This window comes from Sciurus vulgaris (genome assembly GCF_902686455.1).
Source record: "Sciurus vulgaris genome assembly, chromosome: 8".
Taxonomy (NCBI): Eukaryota; Metazoa; Chordata; class Mammalia; order Rodentia; family Sciuridae; genus Sciurus; species Sciurus vulgaris.
This window is the reverse complement of record NC_136468.1, coordinates 138,180,411-138,198,862: the sequence shown is the minus strand read 5'-3', so window position 1 is coordinate 138,198,862 and position 18,452 is coordinate 138,180,411. Positions and strand designations below refer to the sequence as shown.

At 43.8% G+C, this 18,452-nt stretch overlaps 2 protein-coding genes across 2 annotated transcripts in view; both read right to left on the bottom strand.

Moving 5' to 3' along the window:
- Positions 1-12,667, bottom strand: part of GCN1 (GCN1 activator of EIF2AK4) — a 59,845-nt gene extending 47,178 nt beyond the window's left edge. Inside the window, exons 1-5 of the mRNA XM_079151213.1 lie at positions 12,636-12,667; positions 7,997-8,099; positions 4,041-4,104; positions 3,358-3,489; positions 2,763-2,871 (exon numbers count right to left, since the gene is read on the bottom strand). Coding sequence (XP_079007339.1) covers positions 2,763-2,871; positions 3,358-3,489; positions 4,041-4,104; positions 7,997-8,099; positions 12,636-12,653 — 426 coding nt within the window. The 5' untranslated portion in view covers positions 12,654-12,667. The remainder of the gene's footprint in view (positions 1-2,762; positions 2,872-3,357; positions 3,490-4,040; positions 4,105-7,996; positions 8,100-12,635) is intronic.
- A 1,840-nt stretch (positions 12,668-14,507) lies between these two features.
- On the bottom strand, positions 14,508-18,452 carry RPLP0 (ribosomal protein lateral stalk subunit P0). Its single transcript, XM_079151429.1, has 7 exons — positions 18,345-18,452; positions 17,264-17,439; positions 17,066-17,153; positions 16,703-16,849; positions 16,404-16,589; positions 15,180-15,320; positions 14,508-14,730 (listed from the first exon to the last, which is right to left on the bottom strand). The coding sequence occupies exons 1-7, from the start codon at positions 18,396-18,398 to the stop codon at positions 14,572-14,574; spliced, it is 951 nt and encodes a 316-aa protein (XP_079007555.1). The 5' UTR covers positions 18,399-18,452; the 3' UTR covers positions 14,508-14,571.

The following is an 18,452-nucleotide window of genomic DNA, read 5'->3' as shown; positions in this document are numbered from 1 at the left end:
CTTATCTGCCCTTTCTTTCATTAAGTTCACAAATGCCTGCTATACAATGACCAAATGGCAGGCACCATGCTAACAACTATGGATACAAAAGTAAAGCTCAAAACAGTTAATTCTAGATGACACAGCACTCACTATTCAACCCAGAGGGTACACAGAGGTACTCAACTAAAAAAATCTCAGACTTTATGTGCCATAAGACACCCAAGGTCACTGGAGAGCAGTGAGATTTGCCATCCTGAGAAAAGGGATACACTTGTGAAATCAAAGCTGCTGAATTTCATTTGCCCATGTACAAAATGACACACACACAAGTTACTCACTACAGCATTGTCTCTAACAATAAAAGATCATAAACAACATAAATAGTTATCAACAGAGGACCAGGTATATACATTACATAATGACAAACTATATGCTGCCCTGGGACAAATTCTAAGACTAAAAAAGAGAAAGAAGAAAAGTATGTACAGTATGTTACCATTTTATTTAAGAGTGTTTGGTCACATGTACAGAGAAAATACCTATATTAACAAAAACTAGTAAGGGAAGGAACCAAGATAGCTAGGGACAGGGGTGGGAAGGCAACCAATATATCCTTCTACACCTATTGGATTTTGAACTTTTTCTTTTAGTAATAAAATTTTTTTAAGCTTGCTGATATCACATTCAGAACTATACTGATGGGCTGGGGTTGTGGCTCAGTGGTAGAGCACTCGCCCAGCATGTGAGGCATTGGGTTCAATTCTCAGCACCACATATAAACAAATAAATAAAATGTCCATCAACATCTTAAAAAAAAAAAAAAAAAAAAAAAAGAACTACAATGCTGTTCCCTCTCCCTGGAATGTTCTAACCCTTGATCTGGGTATGGCTAATCCTCCCATATCCTTCAGGTCCTTGCTCAAACGACACCTTCCACCACCTTCCACCCCTCTATTCCCTCACCCTGCTTTGCTCAGCACTCATTACGTTCTACAGTTTACTTGTGGACTTATGCATTGTCTCCCTTCTCCACAAGAGTGTAAGCTCTAGGGCTGAGTGTAGATCAGTGGCAGAGTGCTTGCCTAGCACATGTGAGGCACTGGGTTCCATCCTTAGCACCACATAACAAAATAAATAAAGGTATTGTGTCCGTCTATAACTAAAAATATTAAAAAAAAAAAAAAGTGTAATCTCCATGGAAGCAAGATGCTCCTCTGCCTTCTTGTTCACACATTAGCGCTTGCTTTGACAGCAATGCCAGCACATGAGAAGCCCTAGACATACTTGAGCAACAGAATGAAACCCAACATATATAATCAACATCAGCAACCAACAAAGGAAAACCCAGAAAAACCAAGCAGCCACAAAAATACCTGATGCATTCCTCCCAGACCACAACACTCCAGGCCTGACCTCCCACTCACTAAACCACAAGCTGGGTGACTTACCTTAGATATAGGTTATAAAAATTCACTGGAGGTAAGCCATGAGCTCACCTAGGATGAACCACTTTATAAGAAGAATGTCTTCTGGTGACAAAGGAACCCTCCAACTAAAGGGGTTCAAGAGAGTCCCAGATCACACCAATTACAGCATGTACACTTCCTGGGAGATTTCAGAGTTTTAATTCATCATTAATTAATCACTGAAGAACACTCCATGGCTGCCCCCAGAAGTGTGGTACTAGATAAGCTCCCAGGGATGATGCTATCCATCCATCCAATTTGCTTGCTGCTTCTTGGAGAGGTGCTTTGTCATTTACAGCCACCCGATGAGCACTCTACAGTTTCTATGGCCATTTCACTTGCCTTGAACTGAGCCTCTCTTGGTAACTCTTTTTTTTTTTTTTTTTTTTTTTTTTTTGCAATGCTGGTGACTGAACCCAGGACCTCACACATGCTAAGTTCTCCATCATTATTTTGAGACAGGGTTTCACTAAGTTGTTCAGGCTAGTGTTGAACTTGCAATCCTCCTGCCTCAGTCTCCTCAGTTGCAGGGATTACAGATATGCGCCACCATACCCAGCAATAATAACTCTCAGAGATGTGTGGGTAGGTACTATTTTTTCCCTTTATGCAGACGAGCAAATAGGCTCAGAAATTAAGTGACTTGGCCAAATCTCATGGCTAAAAATCAGATCCATACCAAGATCCTCAGATTCCTTTTCACTAAACCATAAACCATTTCTCCTGATATATACTAAGCATAGCTACTCATTAAAAAAAAACTCCCCACCTGGCCTATTAGGCCATCTCTACTAAGTAGACTTATGGGAACGAAAAGTAGAGAATGTGAAAAGAACAAGCAAAGACAGGGAGGAGAGAATTTAAGGACCAAAAGGTAGGGAAGAATTCCAGTCCGCTAGCCAGTTCAAACTAGCCAGTTTCTTCGAAAGCCAAACACAGGGAAAGGAATGATTATCCAGGGGGAAAGAAAAGAGGTTTACACTACTGTACTTCCGGGTTTGCTTTCTGGCTGCCTTTCCCACTTCTGGCTTGTCACATCTTCCGTACATGCCATGAAGGCAGGGACTTTGTTTCTCTTGTGCATAATTCACTGTATTCTCTGTGCCTCACAGAAAAGCTCAAAAATGTATTGTGAATTGATGAATGTGATCATGCTGCACTTGTGCCCAATTGCCAAGGTCACATATCTAGGGGTAATTCAAAGTGCCTTGTCACAGACACCTGGAAGAGCACATGGCACAGAGGAGGTACTAAAATACCCCTAACTCCATGCAGAAAGCTAACCCTCACTTCTCCAATGACCTGGGAACCTACCAGTTTATTCCAGATGTCTCCTTGCCGCTTCGCTTTTGAGGAAAAGACAACGCGCACTAGAAGGCAGGTCCAGGTCAGAGCCAGCAAGGCGGCTGAGCCACTGCTCTTACTGCAAAGGGGAGGAGAAGGGAGGGTGAGTGCAGAGAAAAAACCCTCTATCTGAAAGACAAATATTCAACCCAAAGCCCTGCCTAGTACATAGGACCCTCTCTTGACCAAACAGGGTAGAAATCCACACCCCACAAATCATCCATGACAATTCAGGAAAAAAGAGGTCTCATTTGCCAAAGTTCCATCTCTTGGCACTTACAACTCTAAAAACAAAAAGATGGCTTTCCCTCCAGTGCCTTGCTTCCACTGGTTCCCAGCCCTGCTCCTCAGGAAAGTGGTGATTCACCACTGAGCTGCCCATCCCCACTTCTCCCTCCACCACAGGCTGACTCGAGGCTGACTCCAAGCAGACTCCAAACAGACTCCAGGGCCATTCAAAGTGCAAAGGGCTAAGAACCAGGTATACAAGTGAGGTTCATCTGCAGCCTAGCCTAACTGAGCAGGATCCACCAAATCCCAAGGAGTCACCACCTTTACTACTTACCTGGGAACGCCTGCTTTGGAGCCAATGCCTGAAGACTGCAGAGAGTGCAGGAGGTTCTTAGCAGTGGCCTCTGGCTGGGCCTCAGCCAACTGCTGGATGGCTGCCTGTAGGGCCCTGCGGGAGGCTGCATCTCTAAAGAAGAAAAGAAGGGGAAAGGTGAGTGTGTGGACTTGGGCAGGACAGGGCTTCTTAAGCCAGGCACTGGCCTTTCTCAGAGAAAACATGATCACACTGTATTCCGATGGACAGACTATAGGATTATGAAATAACTGGAGAAATTCACCTCCTCCCAGAGTTTTAAAAGTAGCTAATAAGGGCAAATGAGCCATTAAGAGTATAGGGGCAGTACCTACATTTATGGAACACATACTAGGGCTTCCAGTTAGTCCGAGTGCTTTTACATGTATGACCAAGGATGGCACACACACACTGAGCACCTGGGACAAGACAGGCACGGTTCTGGGCCTTTATACTAACTAATGCCACCTGTATAAGTGGATAACAGAGCATTCCCAGTCTGTAGACGAGGAGACTAAGACACAAAGAGGTTTAGAACTTGCCCAGGATCCAGCAGCTAGATTGGACCTGGGCAGTCTGGCTCCGATGTGTATGGTCTAACCACTACCCCATACCATCTCTCTGTACCAAGTGCTCCAGACACTGGGCCTCTGGTTGGGATTCACCTGTATCGATGCAGAGTCAAGCAGAACAACTTGCAGAGCCCTTTTACTGCTCCCTCTGGCAGATCTGAAACCCAAGATCACACAGAAATTGATCAATAAAAGACAAAGTGAGCATCTGCTTCAGCCAGGCATTTTGCCAGGCAGGGTCTTGGCCACTGGATGCTGACATGCCCCATATGAGGGATAAAATCCCCAGGAGGAAAAAACAAAACAAAAAAATAAACAAAAAAAGCAGACCCTAGGAAAATGTCTGGAACAGAAAAGCTTTAGGGAGATATTTGCTAAATGAATGAAACAAAACAAGTACAAGTGGGGGCTGGGGCTGTGGCTCAGTGGTAGAGCGCTTGCCTGGCATGTGTGAGGTACTGGGTTTGATCCTCAGCACCACATATAAACAAATGAATAAAATAAAGGTCTATCAACAACTAAATATTTAAAAAAAAAAAAAAAAAAGTACAAGTAGTTTCAAAATACTCTGTGTTCTCCACGGAGAAGAGGTTTGGGAATTCTGAACTATTCTGCTCCGTGTTCTGGATGCTGGTTACATGACATGTTATGATTTGTAATGATTCAGCAAGCTGCTTGCTTACAATATGTGTACCTTTCTTTATGTTTATCCTAATAAACAGTTCAAAATACACTATAAGCCAGGCCCAGTGGTGCATACCTACAGTTCCAGTTACCTGAGGAGCTGAGGCATGAGGATCACAAGTTAAAGGTCAACCTGGACAATTTAGCAAGACCCTGTCTCCAAGAAAAGAAAAGAAAAACCAATGGCATATACCTGTAATCTCAGCTACAGGGAGGCTAAGTCAGGAAGATCCCAAGTTTGAGGCCAGTCTCAGCAATTTAGAGAGACTGGTCTCAAAAAAGGGCTAGAGATGTAGCTCAGTGGTAGAGTGCCCCTGGATTCAATCCCCTAATTAAAAAAAGAAAAAGAAAGAAAGAAAAGCACAAGGTTAAAGTACCATGAGGAACTAGAAAAGAAAAGAGACCTTAACTGGAGTCGTTTCTGAAATTTTGAAGGACCCTAAGCATGACCTGTAGATTAGTAAGTAAGTTATGCAGATATGCAAAGAGAAGGCAGCACATGCTCAGTGGTATTACCGTGAGCAGAAACTCGGGGCACTGAAAGGCAAGGTCCGCTATCACCCAGTAAGTGCTGCTCTGAGCATTTTACACTCATGAACTGACTTAATCCCCACAAAGAGGGCTCTGTTGTTATTAAGCCCTCTTTAAGATGAAGAAAATGAGTACTAGGAACCCAAGAGGGGTCATCAGAGAGAATCAGGCAGTTTGGTCAACCAAGAATGCTCAGGAATGTCAGAAAGCCAACATGTGACATGCGCTACAGACTGAGCTCCAGACCAGAGACTACAGACAAAGGTGGGAGGCACCCAAGAGCAAGAGACCCATGAAGGGCTCACACGGTGCCTGCATTCCAGGCCCCCAGATGACAGAGGAGAAATGAACGAGGTGCAGGGATCCAGTTCCCCGGGGCTCTCAATCCTGTACTGTCAATCTGATTTAGGGCTATGTCAGTAACTGAGGAAAAGTAAATGGGACCACAAACGGGTGTTGGCTAAGAGGACGGCAATAACAGCAGCTAATGTACCCTGAGAGCACACCATAGCCAGGTGATACATAGAACAGCATCAGGCATGTTTTACTTCTCACACCAACCCTGAGACAGGTAATACTGCCATCTCCAAGTTCAAAGAAAAAAGACAGGCTCAGAGAGGTAAAGTGACAGAGGCAGGTCACATTGCCAGTATGTGGCAAAGGCATGGCTAGAGCACAAAGCCCAGCTGAGCCTCTCATCACTGACTACAGAACTAGAAAAAAGCTCAGACACAGGGGACACTGGCATGAGTGAGTCTCGCGTTCAAGTCTATGGAGGTAGGCCTCAGGCTCAGGCTGGGCTGGGAGATGTGCACCAACAGCCCCCAAGATCAGCCAGCTCTGGAAAAGTTCTCAAGACCTCACCCTGGCTGGAAATATCTCACCCTACCTTTGGTTATCTTACTTGACTATCTGTTACCATAACAAATGGAGGCAAGAATACTTATCACTATACAACAGCCCCTCCTTGCACTCAAAAATTAGAATACCAACAATTAATGATTTCATGAAGGAGTTAGTTAACTTTCCACAATCAACTTGTACATCAAAGGCTAAGCCCTTCACAAACACTTCACTCTGAAATGTAGAATTTCAGGGTGACAGAAGAGTAAAATCACCCTCAAAAGGTCCTGTGTAATTCATAAACTTTTCCCCTACAACTGGGACAAGGTAAGGGATGTAGTAATCCACAGTCATTTCCCAGAGTCAACCATATGGCTCAGTACATGTATCCAGCTGATGACGTCGAAGGGCAGTCTTTACTAAGGAAAACCATGTTGAGAAAGAAACCAGAGGCCATAAACTCACACACTAAAGATGAATACACAGGCAAAGTTCTCAGAAGCTCACACACAGCAATTTGCTTCATTTATATACCACTTTAACAAGCTTGGATATGTTGCCCAGACAGCAGCAGTTGAGAAGCATCAAAAGAGGACAGGGGTGAAGAGTGGTGGAAGGTAGGCTCTTCACTAATTTGAGTGGGAGCTGACAGAAGGGGAGACCCAACTCCACACAGCCATGGCTCAAACTTGAGCAAACACAGGAATCTCCTAGAGGGCTCAGGATCCACCCCAGGGCTTTCTGAATCTGAGTTACTTGGTGGAATTGAGAATCTAACAAGTTCTGAGGCAAAGCTGATGCTAAGAGTCTAGGGACCACACTGTGCTAACCAATGCTGTACAACAGAAGAGCACATCAAGAAGAAACTCAAAAGACCAACGAGGACTTGTTGAATGAAGGCGAAATGGTCTTACAGAGCCCCATAGGTCATAGGGATGTTCCCTCAGTTAGAAGACAGGATCAGGATAACTAAATGTGCCTGGCATTTCCCTGCACATGCTCCCTAGACCCTGGGAAAGTAGGTTTTCAGCAAAAACAGAGGTTCAAGGAAAACAGAATTAAAAAAACACTTAGTAGGGGTGGGGATGTAGCTGGATGGTCAAGTGCTTGCCAAGCTTGTGCAAGACCCTGAATTAAATTCCCAGAATTGCCCCCTCCCCACCCACAAAAAAAAGTGAGTGCAGTGGCACCCACCTGTAATCCCAGCTACTCAGGAGGTTGGGGGCAGGAGAATCTCAAGTTCAAGGTCAGACTCAGCAGCTTAGCAAGACCCTGTCTCAATAAAAACCAAAAATGGATGGAGATATAGCTCAGTGGTCTAGTACCCCTGGGGTCAATCCCCTATACTTCCAAAAAAAGAAAAGAACATCTAATAACATCAAAATAGCTTGTTAAAAATGTCCCAGGTGAACATGAGAAAACATGACATCTCCCAAATTTATTGGAATTCTTTACTGCTCAATCATCTGTTACTACCTTGCTGACTTGCACAAATACACATTGAGAAAAACTGTGCTCCAGGTCACAAGGATGTTTTTGTACTCATATTCTAGAGAGACTGTTGAACCAGACACAGTGGCGCACACCTGTAATCCCAGCTACTCAGGAGGCTGAGGCAGGAGCATCACAAGTTCAAGGCCAGCCTCAGAAACTTAGCAAGGCCTTGAGCAACTTAGTAAGATCCTATGTCAAAATAGAAAAATAAAAAGAGCTGAGGATGTAGCTCAGTAATAAAACACCCCTGGGTTGAATCCCCAGTACCAAAAACAAAGGAGAAAGACTGTTGATATCTTTTAGAAACATTTTTAATGGAAATGGATAAAAAACTTTGACACTTGAATAAAAAAACTCTCCACTAATTCAAATGTTTCAACTGTTTCAATGCACATTACAACAAACAAAAAAAGTGAAGGCAGAAGTTGTACAGAGCAAGGAAAAGATCACCGCTCTAAATGGAATAGTATGTAGGCAATATGATAGTAAATAAATACCTTTTCCAGCAACACACTTCCCTAGTTCGCTCAGGATTTCTCTCCGTTCCTTCACACTGGCTGTTGTTACCTTCCCCGCAAAACGCTTCAGTGTCTCGGAAACCTGTGAAGACCAAGCCCACAAAAAGTTTCACCAGGTGGACTACAGAACAATGAGCGTGTATGTGCATGCAAGCGTGTGTAAGCTGGAACTGCACGACTGGCAGGGGGGCTGGGTAATTCTTTATGGGAGTGGGCTGCCTTTACCCATTACAGGATTTTAGTAGCACTCCTGGTCTCTACCCACCAGTAGCCAGTAGCAATCCATTCTCCTCCCCCAGGAGTTTTGACATTCAAAAATCTCCCAATCATGGGCCGGGGAGATAGCTCAGTTGGTAGAGTGCTTGCCTCACAAACACAAGGCCCTGGGTTCAATCCCCAGCACCGCAAAAAAAAAACAAAAAAAAACAAACAAACAAAAAAAAAACTCGCAACCTTGTCAAATATCTCCTAGGGGGCAAAATCATGGCCCAGTTCAGACGTACCATTTTAATCCAATCAGTCAACATACCTTGCTTAAACTTGGGCCAAAAAGGAAGGCAAAGCAAAAACCTCTGGACAGAAAATATGTTTTCAGAACTCCCCAAAACCTAGGGAAGGCTTAAGTGCCCAGCATGTTCCTTTTATATTATCCCACTTTAACGTCCCACAGGGGAATGTCAGTATCCTGGCCAGTCTAGCTGAGCGTAAGTATACCGGCTAAAAGGTGAATGATTAGAGGCTGGATCCCAGCTCTGCCTAATTAGCTGTGGAAACTCAAGTAAATAGTATATCCTCCTGATCTTTAGTTTCTTCATCTATCTGACACAGATTATAGCACCTATTTCATATGATTATTGTGGAGACTAATGAGCTAGAGAAATACAGCATTTACTCATACAGCACAAACTGGTTACTAACAATAACAAGATGGCAAGAGAAGCATCAGTATCCCCAATCTGACCACCTCCAAGAGAGGAAGTCACTGCTCAGAGTGCAGCCAGAGTCACAGCACCTGCATTTTTTAAACGAAACCTGAAACTAAACAAGTGTATAAACTGATGCTAACAAGTCTTTGGCTTTCAACAGCCATTTGAGTTAACACAGCTGCAGTCCCCTGCTAGGGACATAAGCATAAGACCCAGGGAAGGGGGCAGAGTGCATATATTTCTGAAAACTCAAGTAAATCTATTCCTGAGCAATATTCTGCAAGTTACAAAGTAGGCAGGTTGTGGACTCATGAGCCAGCAGTAGGGCGGATACAGTGACACACTAGTGGCACATTAGTGCCACTGTGGTATTTCTGAGGCTATCTCATATGTAGCTCTCATTAGTAGTATAAATAAAGGGGGTTAGAGAAATAAAATGAGGCTGCATTTTTTCTTTTCATGCTTAAATCCCTATTATAATTCTCTTGGCAATGAATAAACTGATGTCCAAACTTCTATATAAATGATTATTTTAACTTAACCAGTTCTTTACCCTCACTCCCCCAGGGCAACCTCCTGGGTTGATTCTGGCTGATATTTCAGTAGCTACCACCATACCTCTAAATATGGAGGCAATGTGCTCATGCTGATACTTCTTTGATTTTTTTGGTTTCACTGCCTTTCTACCTCTTCTTCTCTGACCCCACCACATGCCCTCTGCCCTTCCCAGTGTAAGTACCCAGTGTCATAATATGGACTACCAAAGTGGTCAGGGCTTGCATTATATATAAATGGTACTCAACTTCCACGTCACTAACTGTTTTGGTTTTCGTGGTGCTGAGGATTGAACTCTGGGCCTCCTGCACACCAGGTAAAATAAACTATTTCTTCTCCTGCCCCGCATTTTAATTTTTCTGGAGTTAATAACCACCTTACCTCACTTCAGTTTGCTTTAATCTATTCTTATTAATAACTCAAAACTTTCAGTTGTTTCAATTTGATACATTTAAGTAGATCAGGTATTTCAGCAGATTCTATTCTCCTGAAGGAATTTCTTTCAGTTTTCTCTCCTTCCACAATCTGGTAGGTGATCCTCTACAGTTGAAGTCCAGTTTATCACCTTGAAAATATACTCTTTTCTTATGTTTAGGTGAAGAATAAACATCCTTCATTCTGGGAAGTTCTTGCAAGTCTGAAACTGTTCTAGCCTCATACATGAATTAAGTTGGTCCAGGCTCAGATACTGAAGACATTTTTCCAATGAGTTCTAACTCTTGAGTTGTGGTTGTGAAGCCTAATGCCATTCTTTTTTTTTTTTTTTTTTTTGTTTTTTGTCTCTCTCTCTCTCTCTCTCTCTCTCTCTCTTTTTGTACTGGGGATTGAACCCAGGGGCACCTTATCATTGAGCTACATCTCCAGCTCTTTTTCATTTTGAGACAGGGTCTCGCAAAGTTGCTGAGGCTGCCCTCAAATCTGTGATCCTCCCGCCTCAGCCTCCCAAACTGCTGAAATTACAGGCATGCACTACTGTGCCTAGCTCCTGACTTTTGATCCTTTGGGTAAGACCTCATTTTTTTCCCTAGAAGTTTCCGGATTTTGTCTGTTTCAGAACTTTAAATTTTCAGGATAATGTACTTGGTTCTGAGTCAATTTTTACCCACTGTGCTGAGAACATTTGGTCTAGAAACACATCCATTTGGGAGAAAGTTTCTTGATAATTTCCTTGGATATTAGTTTTACACTCTATGGAGCTCTACAGTCTCCATAGAGAAAACCTCTAGTCTTTTGCCAGTGCGGAACAAAAGATCTGAGAATCTGACTGCATTTGAACATGGCTTTCAGTCAGTCTTCCTTAATCAAGGTTAGCTAATACCATCAATCCCCATCTTTCAGAGATTCTACAATGTATTATCAGGTTGGTTCTAGGTTTTCCTAACTGTTGGATCAGGATTTATTTCCTTGGATCTACTAAATCCTTTACCACTTACTAACACTTTCTAGCTTCTGAAAGTTTACTGCTACTGTCTGCTCCCCTTCTCCCAACCCATATGAGAACTGAGTATGTGTGTGGCTGAGGATCAAACCCAGAAACACCTGCATGCTAGACATGTGCTCAGTCCCAAAATACTTTTTTTTTTTTAAAACAGTACTGGGGATTGAATCCAGGCCCTCACACATGGTGGATAAAAACTCTACCACTGAGATAGACATCAAGCCCTTATTTTATTATGAGACAGGCTCTTGCTAAGTTGTCCTGGTTAACCTCAAACTTTCAATCCTCCTGCCTCAGCCTCCCAGGCAGTGAGGATTACAGACATACACAATGCACCCAGTTTGAATTTTTTTTTCCCAACTCCTTGTCTCCCCATTCACAATACAGACCAGGCACGGAGCCTGGGCTGAGGTGTACACGGGGTAGGCTTACTTTGCTTCCTCTTTCTATACAGTATAAGAACACAGGGGTTGAGTGTTCAGTGGAAGAACACTTGCCTAGCATGTGCAAGGCCCTGGGTTCAATCTCCAGCATTCCTCCCCACCAAAAAGAAAAAAGTACTATACACAATAACACAGCCTGTGGTAAGCACTAGGACATCTTGAATTTTTAATTTCATTTATTTTATCTAGTCACATACCTAGTGGCTACCACATTGGACAACACAGCTCTAGAGAGAAGATTCTTTTATCCCTGAGTATTAATGTTACACATTAAATATGTCATTCCCCCTGTGATCTCCCAATAATACCCAACAGACTAAGACACTTTTCTTCTTAGGATTTAATATAACACAACTTTAAACGAATTAGCCCCTTGCATGGGAAACCCTCACTAAAAATCTGCTGAATATTCAGGTTAAGTGGTCACTCTTCTGCCTCAGGGCCTACACACACACAAAAATCAATCTTCTCAAATGGCGACCAAGTGAGCTAAAATGTCCTTTAAATGCCGGTTTCTTTTCCCCCTAATATTGTCTTTTCACACTAAAATTCAGCTACAAAGGAGGCTAGGGTGAGATAAATGGTTTTCCCAAGTCTTTCCTGAACTACAAGAAACCCACAGGTGTTAACACTCAAGGGTGCCAAGATTCTTCTGGAGTAGGGTCACTTCTACCTCTAACCCTGGACCTAAAAATAACGACCCAAACATACCAAGCCCTCTTCTATTGCACTGACTCTTCGCAAAAACCCTATGCAATAGGTGCTATTTCAATCCCCATTTTAGAAACGAAAAGACTGAGGCTTGGCGGGGTTAAATCCCTTGTCTAGTGTGTTAGAGAAATCGAGGACTTAAACCCAAATCTGTACGAACCCAAAGATTACTAAGTCCCTGCACATAGTAGGTGCTCGAAAAACACTGAATACAAAGTTTAATGAAGACCCGGCGCTGGACCGGAGCTCACAGCCCGAGGGCTTTGGAAAAACGGAGCGGAGATTCGGAAAGGCGAACTTCTGCAACTGAGAGGTCAGGGCAAGGCCCCGCAGGGCTCCAGCTGCCGAAGCCGGAGCTCCTGACTCCCCGAGCCTGGGGTCGGTCTGCGCCTGCCGGGTCGGGAGCCGCGAGGAGCCGGCCCGAGGCCCTGCACCGCGCCCTCCGCAGCCGCCAACCCCCGCACCCCAGGTTGAGTGGGCCGGCCCGACCGCTACGGTCCGCACCCAGGCGCTGGCCGCGTTGGCCCCGCAGCCGCCCGCCTCACCTGCGTGTCGGCCGCCATCCTGCCGGCGCTGACTCCGGAACCGCTTCCGGAGCGCTTCCGGGTCAGAGCAGGGCCCACGCGGCAGGGCGAGGCCAGGAGCGCGCTGGGGCCTTGGCGCCCCCGGGCGGGACGGCGGCCGCTATAGCCCGGACTTGGAGTTGGCCTCCCGAGTCGCAGGCTGCCAGCGTCCGTTCTTCCGTTCCAGGGCCCAGCATTTCAGCCTGGCCTCGAGGAAGACCAGGGTCTGATTCGTAACGCGTGGGGACCACCCTGCAGCCCCCTTCCCCTTAGAGCTGCAGGCCCAGCCAGGACACCCAGTGTAAGCCTTTGCTGAAGGCTGCATTCCTTCGAAGAAACTATAAATGTTGCTCCCAGACCGCAGAACTGAACTAGGTAAAAGGGAGAACCAGCCTCTCGACCTCGAGGAGTTTGCAATTCATTGAGGAACGATTTGGAGAGGGCCTGAAAATGGGTAAAGCATCAGGGAAAGATGCAGGCGCTCAAAATCCTGCCCTTTAGCGGGGATGACCCAGGCTGGGAGTAAAAGCCAAGATCATGAAGTGGGAGATGGCAGAGGGTAGGAAGGATTCCATGCGAGTTGTCTCAATTTTATCCAATATGATCGTTCTGCAAATGTTCTCCAGTTTAGGTTTGGTCCTGGACTAAATCTGTCTACACAGATTTAGTTACAAATATCATGATCCAGCACAGATCTAATGCGTGAACAGTAAGCTTCATAACAAAACACCTATCCTTTCAGCAATTGCTAAGTACTGCTCTCCAGAACTGACCTGGTGTTGAATACCTATCTGAAATGACACTGGGCCTACTCGAAGTTAATTTAGAGAAACCCGTGGAAATAAGAATTCTAGTACAAAAATAACAGTAATCCCCCTTCATCCTGCTTTGCTTTCAAATTTGTTAGCCCTAGTCAACCATGGCCTGAAAATATGAAATGGAAAAAACCTCAGGAACAATTCATGTTTTAACTTGTATGCCGTTGCCTAGTGTGAAAACTTGCACCCTCCCAACTGGGACATGAATCATCCCTGTCTAGTCTATCCAAACTCTAAGCTACCTTAGCAGCCATCTCAGAGCCACTGCACAATCAGGGTTTTATCAAGTAACCCTTATTTAGCTTAATAGCCTCAATGTTACTAGAGCCTATTTCATTTATTAGTTATAACCTCTTACTGGACCCAACTTATAAAACTTTGGTAGATATGTAAGGAAAAACCAGTAGTCAGCCCTCAAAATTCAGGGATTACACATGTAGATTCAGCCAGCTACGTATCCAAGATATTTTAAAAAGCTGTCTGTACTTAACATGTGTTCATTCTGTGAAAACTACTTCCATAGCATTTACATTGTACTCTAGAGATGGTTTTTTTCAGAGGATGTCCATAGGTCATATGCAAATACTGTACCATTTTATATAATTTTATAAAGGGACTTGAGCATTGGCAGACTCATATTCAAGAGGGTCCTAAAACCAATCTCCTACAGACCCTGAGTGAGAGCTGTATGTGTAATTTTGGGCATCCAGCTGAGGGGTTTTGAACATATCCCCTGTGGTTAAGGGGGATCTACTGTACACTTGTATTAAGTTGCTAGAAGAGCAGTAGCTTCATTTAGACACAAAAAAGAACCCATTCCAGTATCAACCCCAGGCCTGGGATGTAGCTCAGTGATAAAGCACTTGCCTTGCATGCACAAAGCCCTGGGTTCAATCCCCAGTTCCAAAAAACAAAGGACAAAAAGAAAACACAAATATCAGCTTCAAATACAAAGCTCTCATGTTTGTCCATTGCTTTAGTTTTTAGCATTAAGTACTACAAATCTTAAAATGTAGAAAATGAACAGTTCAGAGACTTAAGAAGTAAGTCTTTATTTCTTTGTTTTGCATACAAACTGACGAGTTGTTGCTTTTTGGTGATCAGTCGAAGAGACCAAATCCCATATCCTCATCCGATTCTTCCGACTCTTCCTTGGCTTCAACCTTGGCTGGGGCCGCAGCAGCAGGAGCAACAGTAGTAGCAGCAGCCACTGGCGCAGCAGCCACAAATGCAGATGGATCAGCCAAGAAGGCCTTGACCTGAAGAGAAGTCAGTGGTCAAAGTGGTCATCCACACCCCTCCACTATCCACAAACCTACCTTTGTATAACTCAAGATAAATGACTACCAATGTCTAAACCAGTGCAACCTTTCTAGTCAGGAAGCAATTCCAGCAGGGGGAACTTGGGTATGGCCTAGTAAGGGGGTGTTAAGGCCCAGCTCTTGTCTGTAGTCCACTTCTTTGGGTTTCTTGTCATTTCTAAAGTGAAAAGAGGGTTCCCCTGTCCCCAGTTTCTTAAAGCGCTTAAAAATAAAAAGGGGTGGGGTTGTGGCTCAGTGCTTAAGCACCTCTGGGTTCAATCCCTGGTACCAAAAAAAAAAAAAAACCCTGCTATGTAAGATATGATTATAAAAAGATTAACTCAATACGCTACCATTTGATTTGTTACCCTGCTGTCAGTGCCACTGTGGTCCTGGTGCAATCTTACCTTCTCAGCAAGTGGGAAGGTGTACTCAGTCTCCACAGACAAAGCCAGAACCCTCTTGTACCCATTGATGATAGAATGGGGCACTGATGCAACAGTTGGATAACCAATCTGCAGACAAACACTAGCAACATTGCGGACACCCTGTGAGAGAAAAGAAAGATTACATTTTAGTGAGATACCCTGGAGAAAAAAGTGAAGACTAAGGAAAGTTTGATATGGAAAAACAACCCATAGCAGCTGTCTCAAAGGAGACATTTCATTTCACACCTAATGCTCCTGGCAAGGCAATTCAAACCCATGAGTTCATAAATTTTTTTGCCCTTATTCCAAACCCAAGTGTTCTATATACCATGATGGTGGCTACGTGAAAAAGTCACCACCTTGTGAAAAATATAAACTATTAATAGTCATTTACTTCCATGAGATAAAAATTTTATTTACATGTTAACCTCAACCACCAGTGAGACTTCTAAAAAGTAAATGGATGACTAGCACACACTAGGTTCAATTCCCAATAAAACTCACACACACACAGGTTAAATGGAGCAATAAATTAGAATACAAGTCCTCTCTCCATATCCATGGAGGACTGGTTCCAGGACCCCAATCTAAAATCTATGGATACTAAAGTCCCTTATAAAATGGTGTTGCTTACAAACATCCTCCTATATACCTTAAATAATAGAGATTATTTTTAGTTAACTAATACAATGCAAATATCTTACAGTTATTATGCTATGTTGTTTAGGGGATGACAAGGAAAAACTTGTACACATTCAGCATGTATTTTTTTTGAAACTTGAACTTAGTTAAATCTATAGAAGCAGAATGCACAGACACAAGGAAAAAGGAATAACATCTTCTATCACCATTATTCCTTAAAGACAGTCTAATCCCAAAATTAGGCAAAACAATCTCAGAACAAACGACAACCAGTCCTCCCCAAGTAAGGGCACTTGGCAATGTTAACTTCTATGTATTAAATTATCTCTTGTCTTTCAACTCATGACACAAATCAAAACTTCATGTCTCATGGTTCCAGGCCCTAGAATAATAACCCCTACTAACATGTCCACACTTTCCTAAGGCTTTTTCCTCATTAATTCATTAAATCTTTCAATAATCTCACAGTAGATGGAGTAGATAACTGTGCCCAACTCTGGCACCTGTCATGTTCCTAACTATTAATGCAGGATGGAGCTGAACTGTGTAGCACATACACACCTCCAGGAAGCGAGAATGCAGAGTCTCCTCTGTGATGTCAAGCACTTCAGGGTTGTAGATGCTGCCATTGTCAAACACCTGCTGAATGATCAGCCCAAAGGAGAAGGGGGAGATGTTCAGCATGTTCAGCAAGGTGGCTTCACTGGCTCCCACTTTGTCTCCAGTCTTTATCAGCTGCACATCACTCTGAAGAATAAAGTAACAGTGCACAATGAATACCTGAACATCCAGCAGTCCCACAGCCTCCAGGAGAAGGCCCCCATATGCCCAGCTAGCACTGGCAAGCCAGGTCTACTCACCAGGATTTCAATGGTGCCCCTGGAGATTTTAGTGGTAATGCCTAAAGCCTGGAAGAAGGAAGTCTTCTCGGGCCCCAGACCAGTATTCTGGGCTGGTACAGTGACTTCGCATGGTGCAATGGCACCAGCACGGGCAGCAGCTGGGACCTGAAATGAACGATGAGAAAAGTCTCTCCTCTGACACAATCTGAGAATGATCAATTTTGCTTTAAGAAGCTAAACTCAGGGCCTGGGATATAGCACAGTTGCCATGCACAACGCCCTGGGTTTAATGCCCAGCACCAAGGGGGGGAAAAAAAAAAAGGGCAGCAGCAGCAGCAGCAGCCAAACTCAGTTTTTTATCCAGTCTAATTCTCCCCTTACCTTATTGGCCAGCAGCATGTCCCTGATCTCAGTGAGGTCCTCCTTGGTGAACACAAAGCCCACATTCCCCCTGATATGAGGCAATAGTCTGCAAAAAGAAGTTCACAAGAACGATTACCTGAAAGCACCTTTCTTCTCCTGGAAAAGGGAGAAGGGCACTAGGGAGGGAAGACAAAGTTGGCAGAGGCATTGACTGACTTCTCCAGAGCCGGGTTGTTTTCCAGGTGCCCTCGAATGGCCTTGCGCATCATGGTGTTCTTGCCCATCAGCACCACAGCCTTCCCTCGGAGGGACATCCGGATTTGCTGCATCTGCTTGGAGCCCACATTGTCTGCTCCCACAATGAAGCATTTTGGATAGTCATCCAAAAGTTGCTATTAAAACAAGCCAGAAACAAGCCAAGTTTAGCAGGAGAAAGGAGGAAAAAATGGTGAGCAGAAACCAAACTCCATGATCACTGATTTCCATCTTCTCCTTTTCTTCTATCTTTCTGAAGTCACTCCAGATTGGGACAGTTCTTCCCACCAGAATCCTCCTGAATTGTAATGCTATCAGATTTGATCCTGATTTGCTTGCTACGTATAGTGAGAATTAGGTTTCTATGTTTAATCAAAACTTAAATTTACATTTCTATTGTTCTCTTTTTCCAATTGTGAAACACATTTCTGATTAGCCAAAATAGCTGCATTAACAGAAAACTGTTCCAAATAAGCTGATCATTTGAAGACATGGACTTTCAGCAATCAAAACAATGTAACAGAGAGCAAACACTGCAAAACAATACTTGTAGAATCTACATTGTGTATTTACAGATCCTCAAAATTTTTTGTTTGAAATCTTCAAGGTAAAAGTGCAAGACTAAAATATAGACTAAGCTCTACAAGGCAGCCTAGTTCCTAAAGAGCAGCTTGATCAGCATTTCTGGTTAAGGAAGCCCCACCTCAAAAGCATTCAAAATTAAGACACTGGACATTCAATTTCTTGACTGACAGGTCCTAAATGTGTAATGACATGGCTCCTTACAATGAGTCACTCCTTGCCTCAGATCTTCCCCAAAAAGAAATAGGTAAGGGAACAAAAAATATAGTATGCAAAAAGGTAACTACTTGACTTGCCCGAGTCTGTTCATCTCCCAATGGGGGACCTCTCACAGGAAATTAAGATTGTAGGAGATATACCCGCAATGGCCTAATAATTCTGTAGTTGGCAGGTGATTGTCCCTATCAGCGCCCAGGGTGGAGGCAGCATGATGGTTGGCCACAGCCCACTCCACACTTACGATGATCTTAAGGAAGTAGTTGGACTTCCAGGTCGCCCTGTCTTCCCTGGGCATCACGGCGGTGCGTCAGGGATTGCCACGCAGGGTTTAAAGACGATGTCACTGAAG

Excerpts from the sequence above, each read along its gene's own strand:
- RPLP0 (XM_079151429.1), bottom strand. The coding sequence starts at position 18,398 with ATGCCCAGGGAAGACAGGGCGACCTGGAAGTCCAACTACTTCCTTAAG. Across the intron at positions 17,154-17,263 it reads AACAACCCGGCTCTGGAGAA|ACTATTGCCTCATATCAGGG; the intron begins GTCAGTCAATGC and ends TTCTTTTTGCAG. Across the intron at positions 15,321-16,403 it reads TGCATTCTCGCTTCCTGGAG|GGTGTCCGCAATGTTGCTAG; the intron begins GTGTGTATGTGC and ends TTTCTCTCACAG.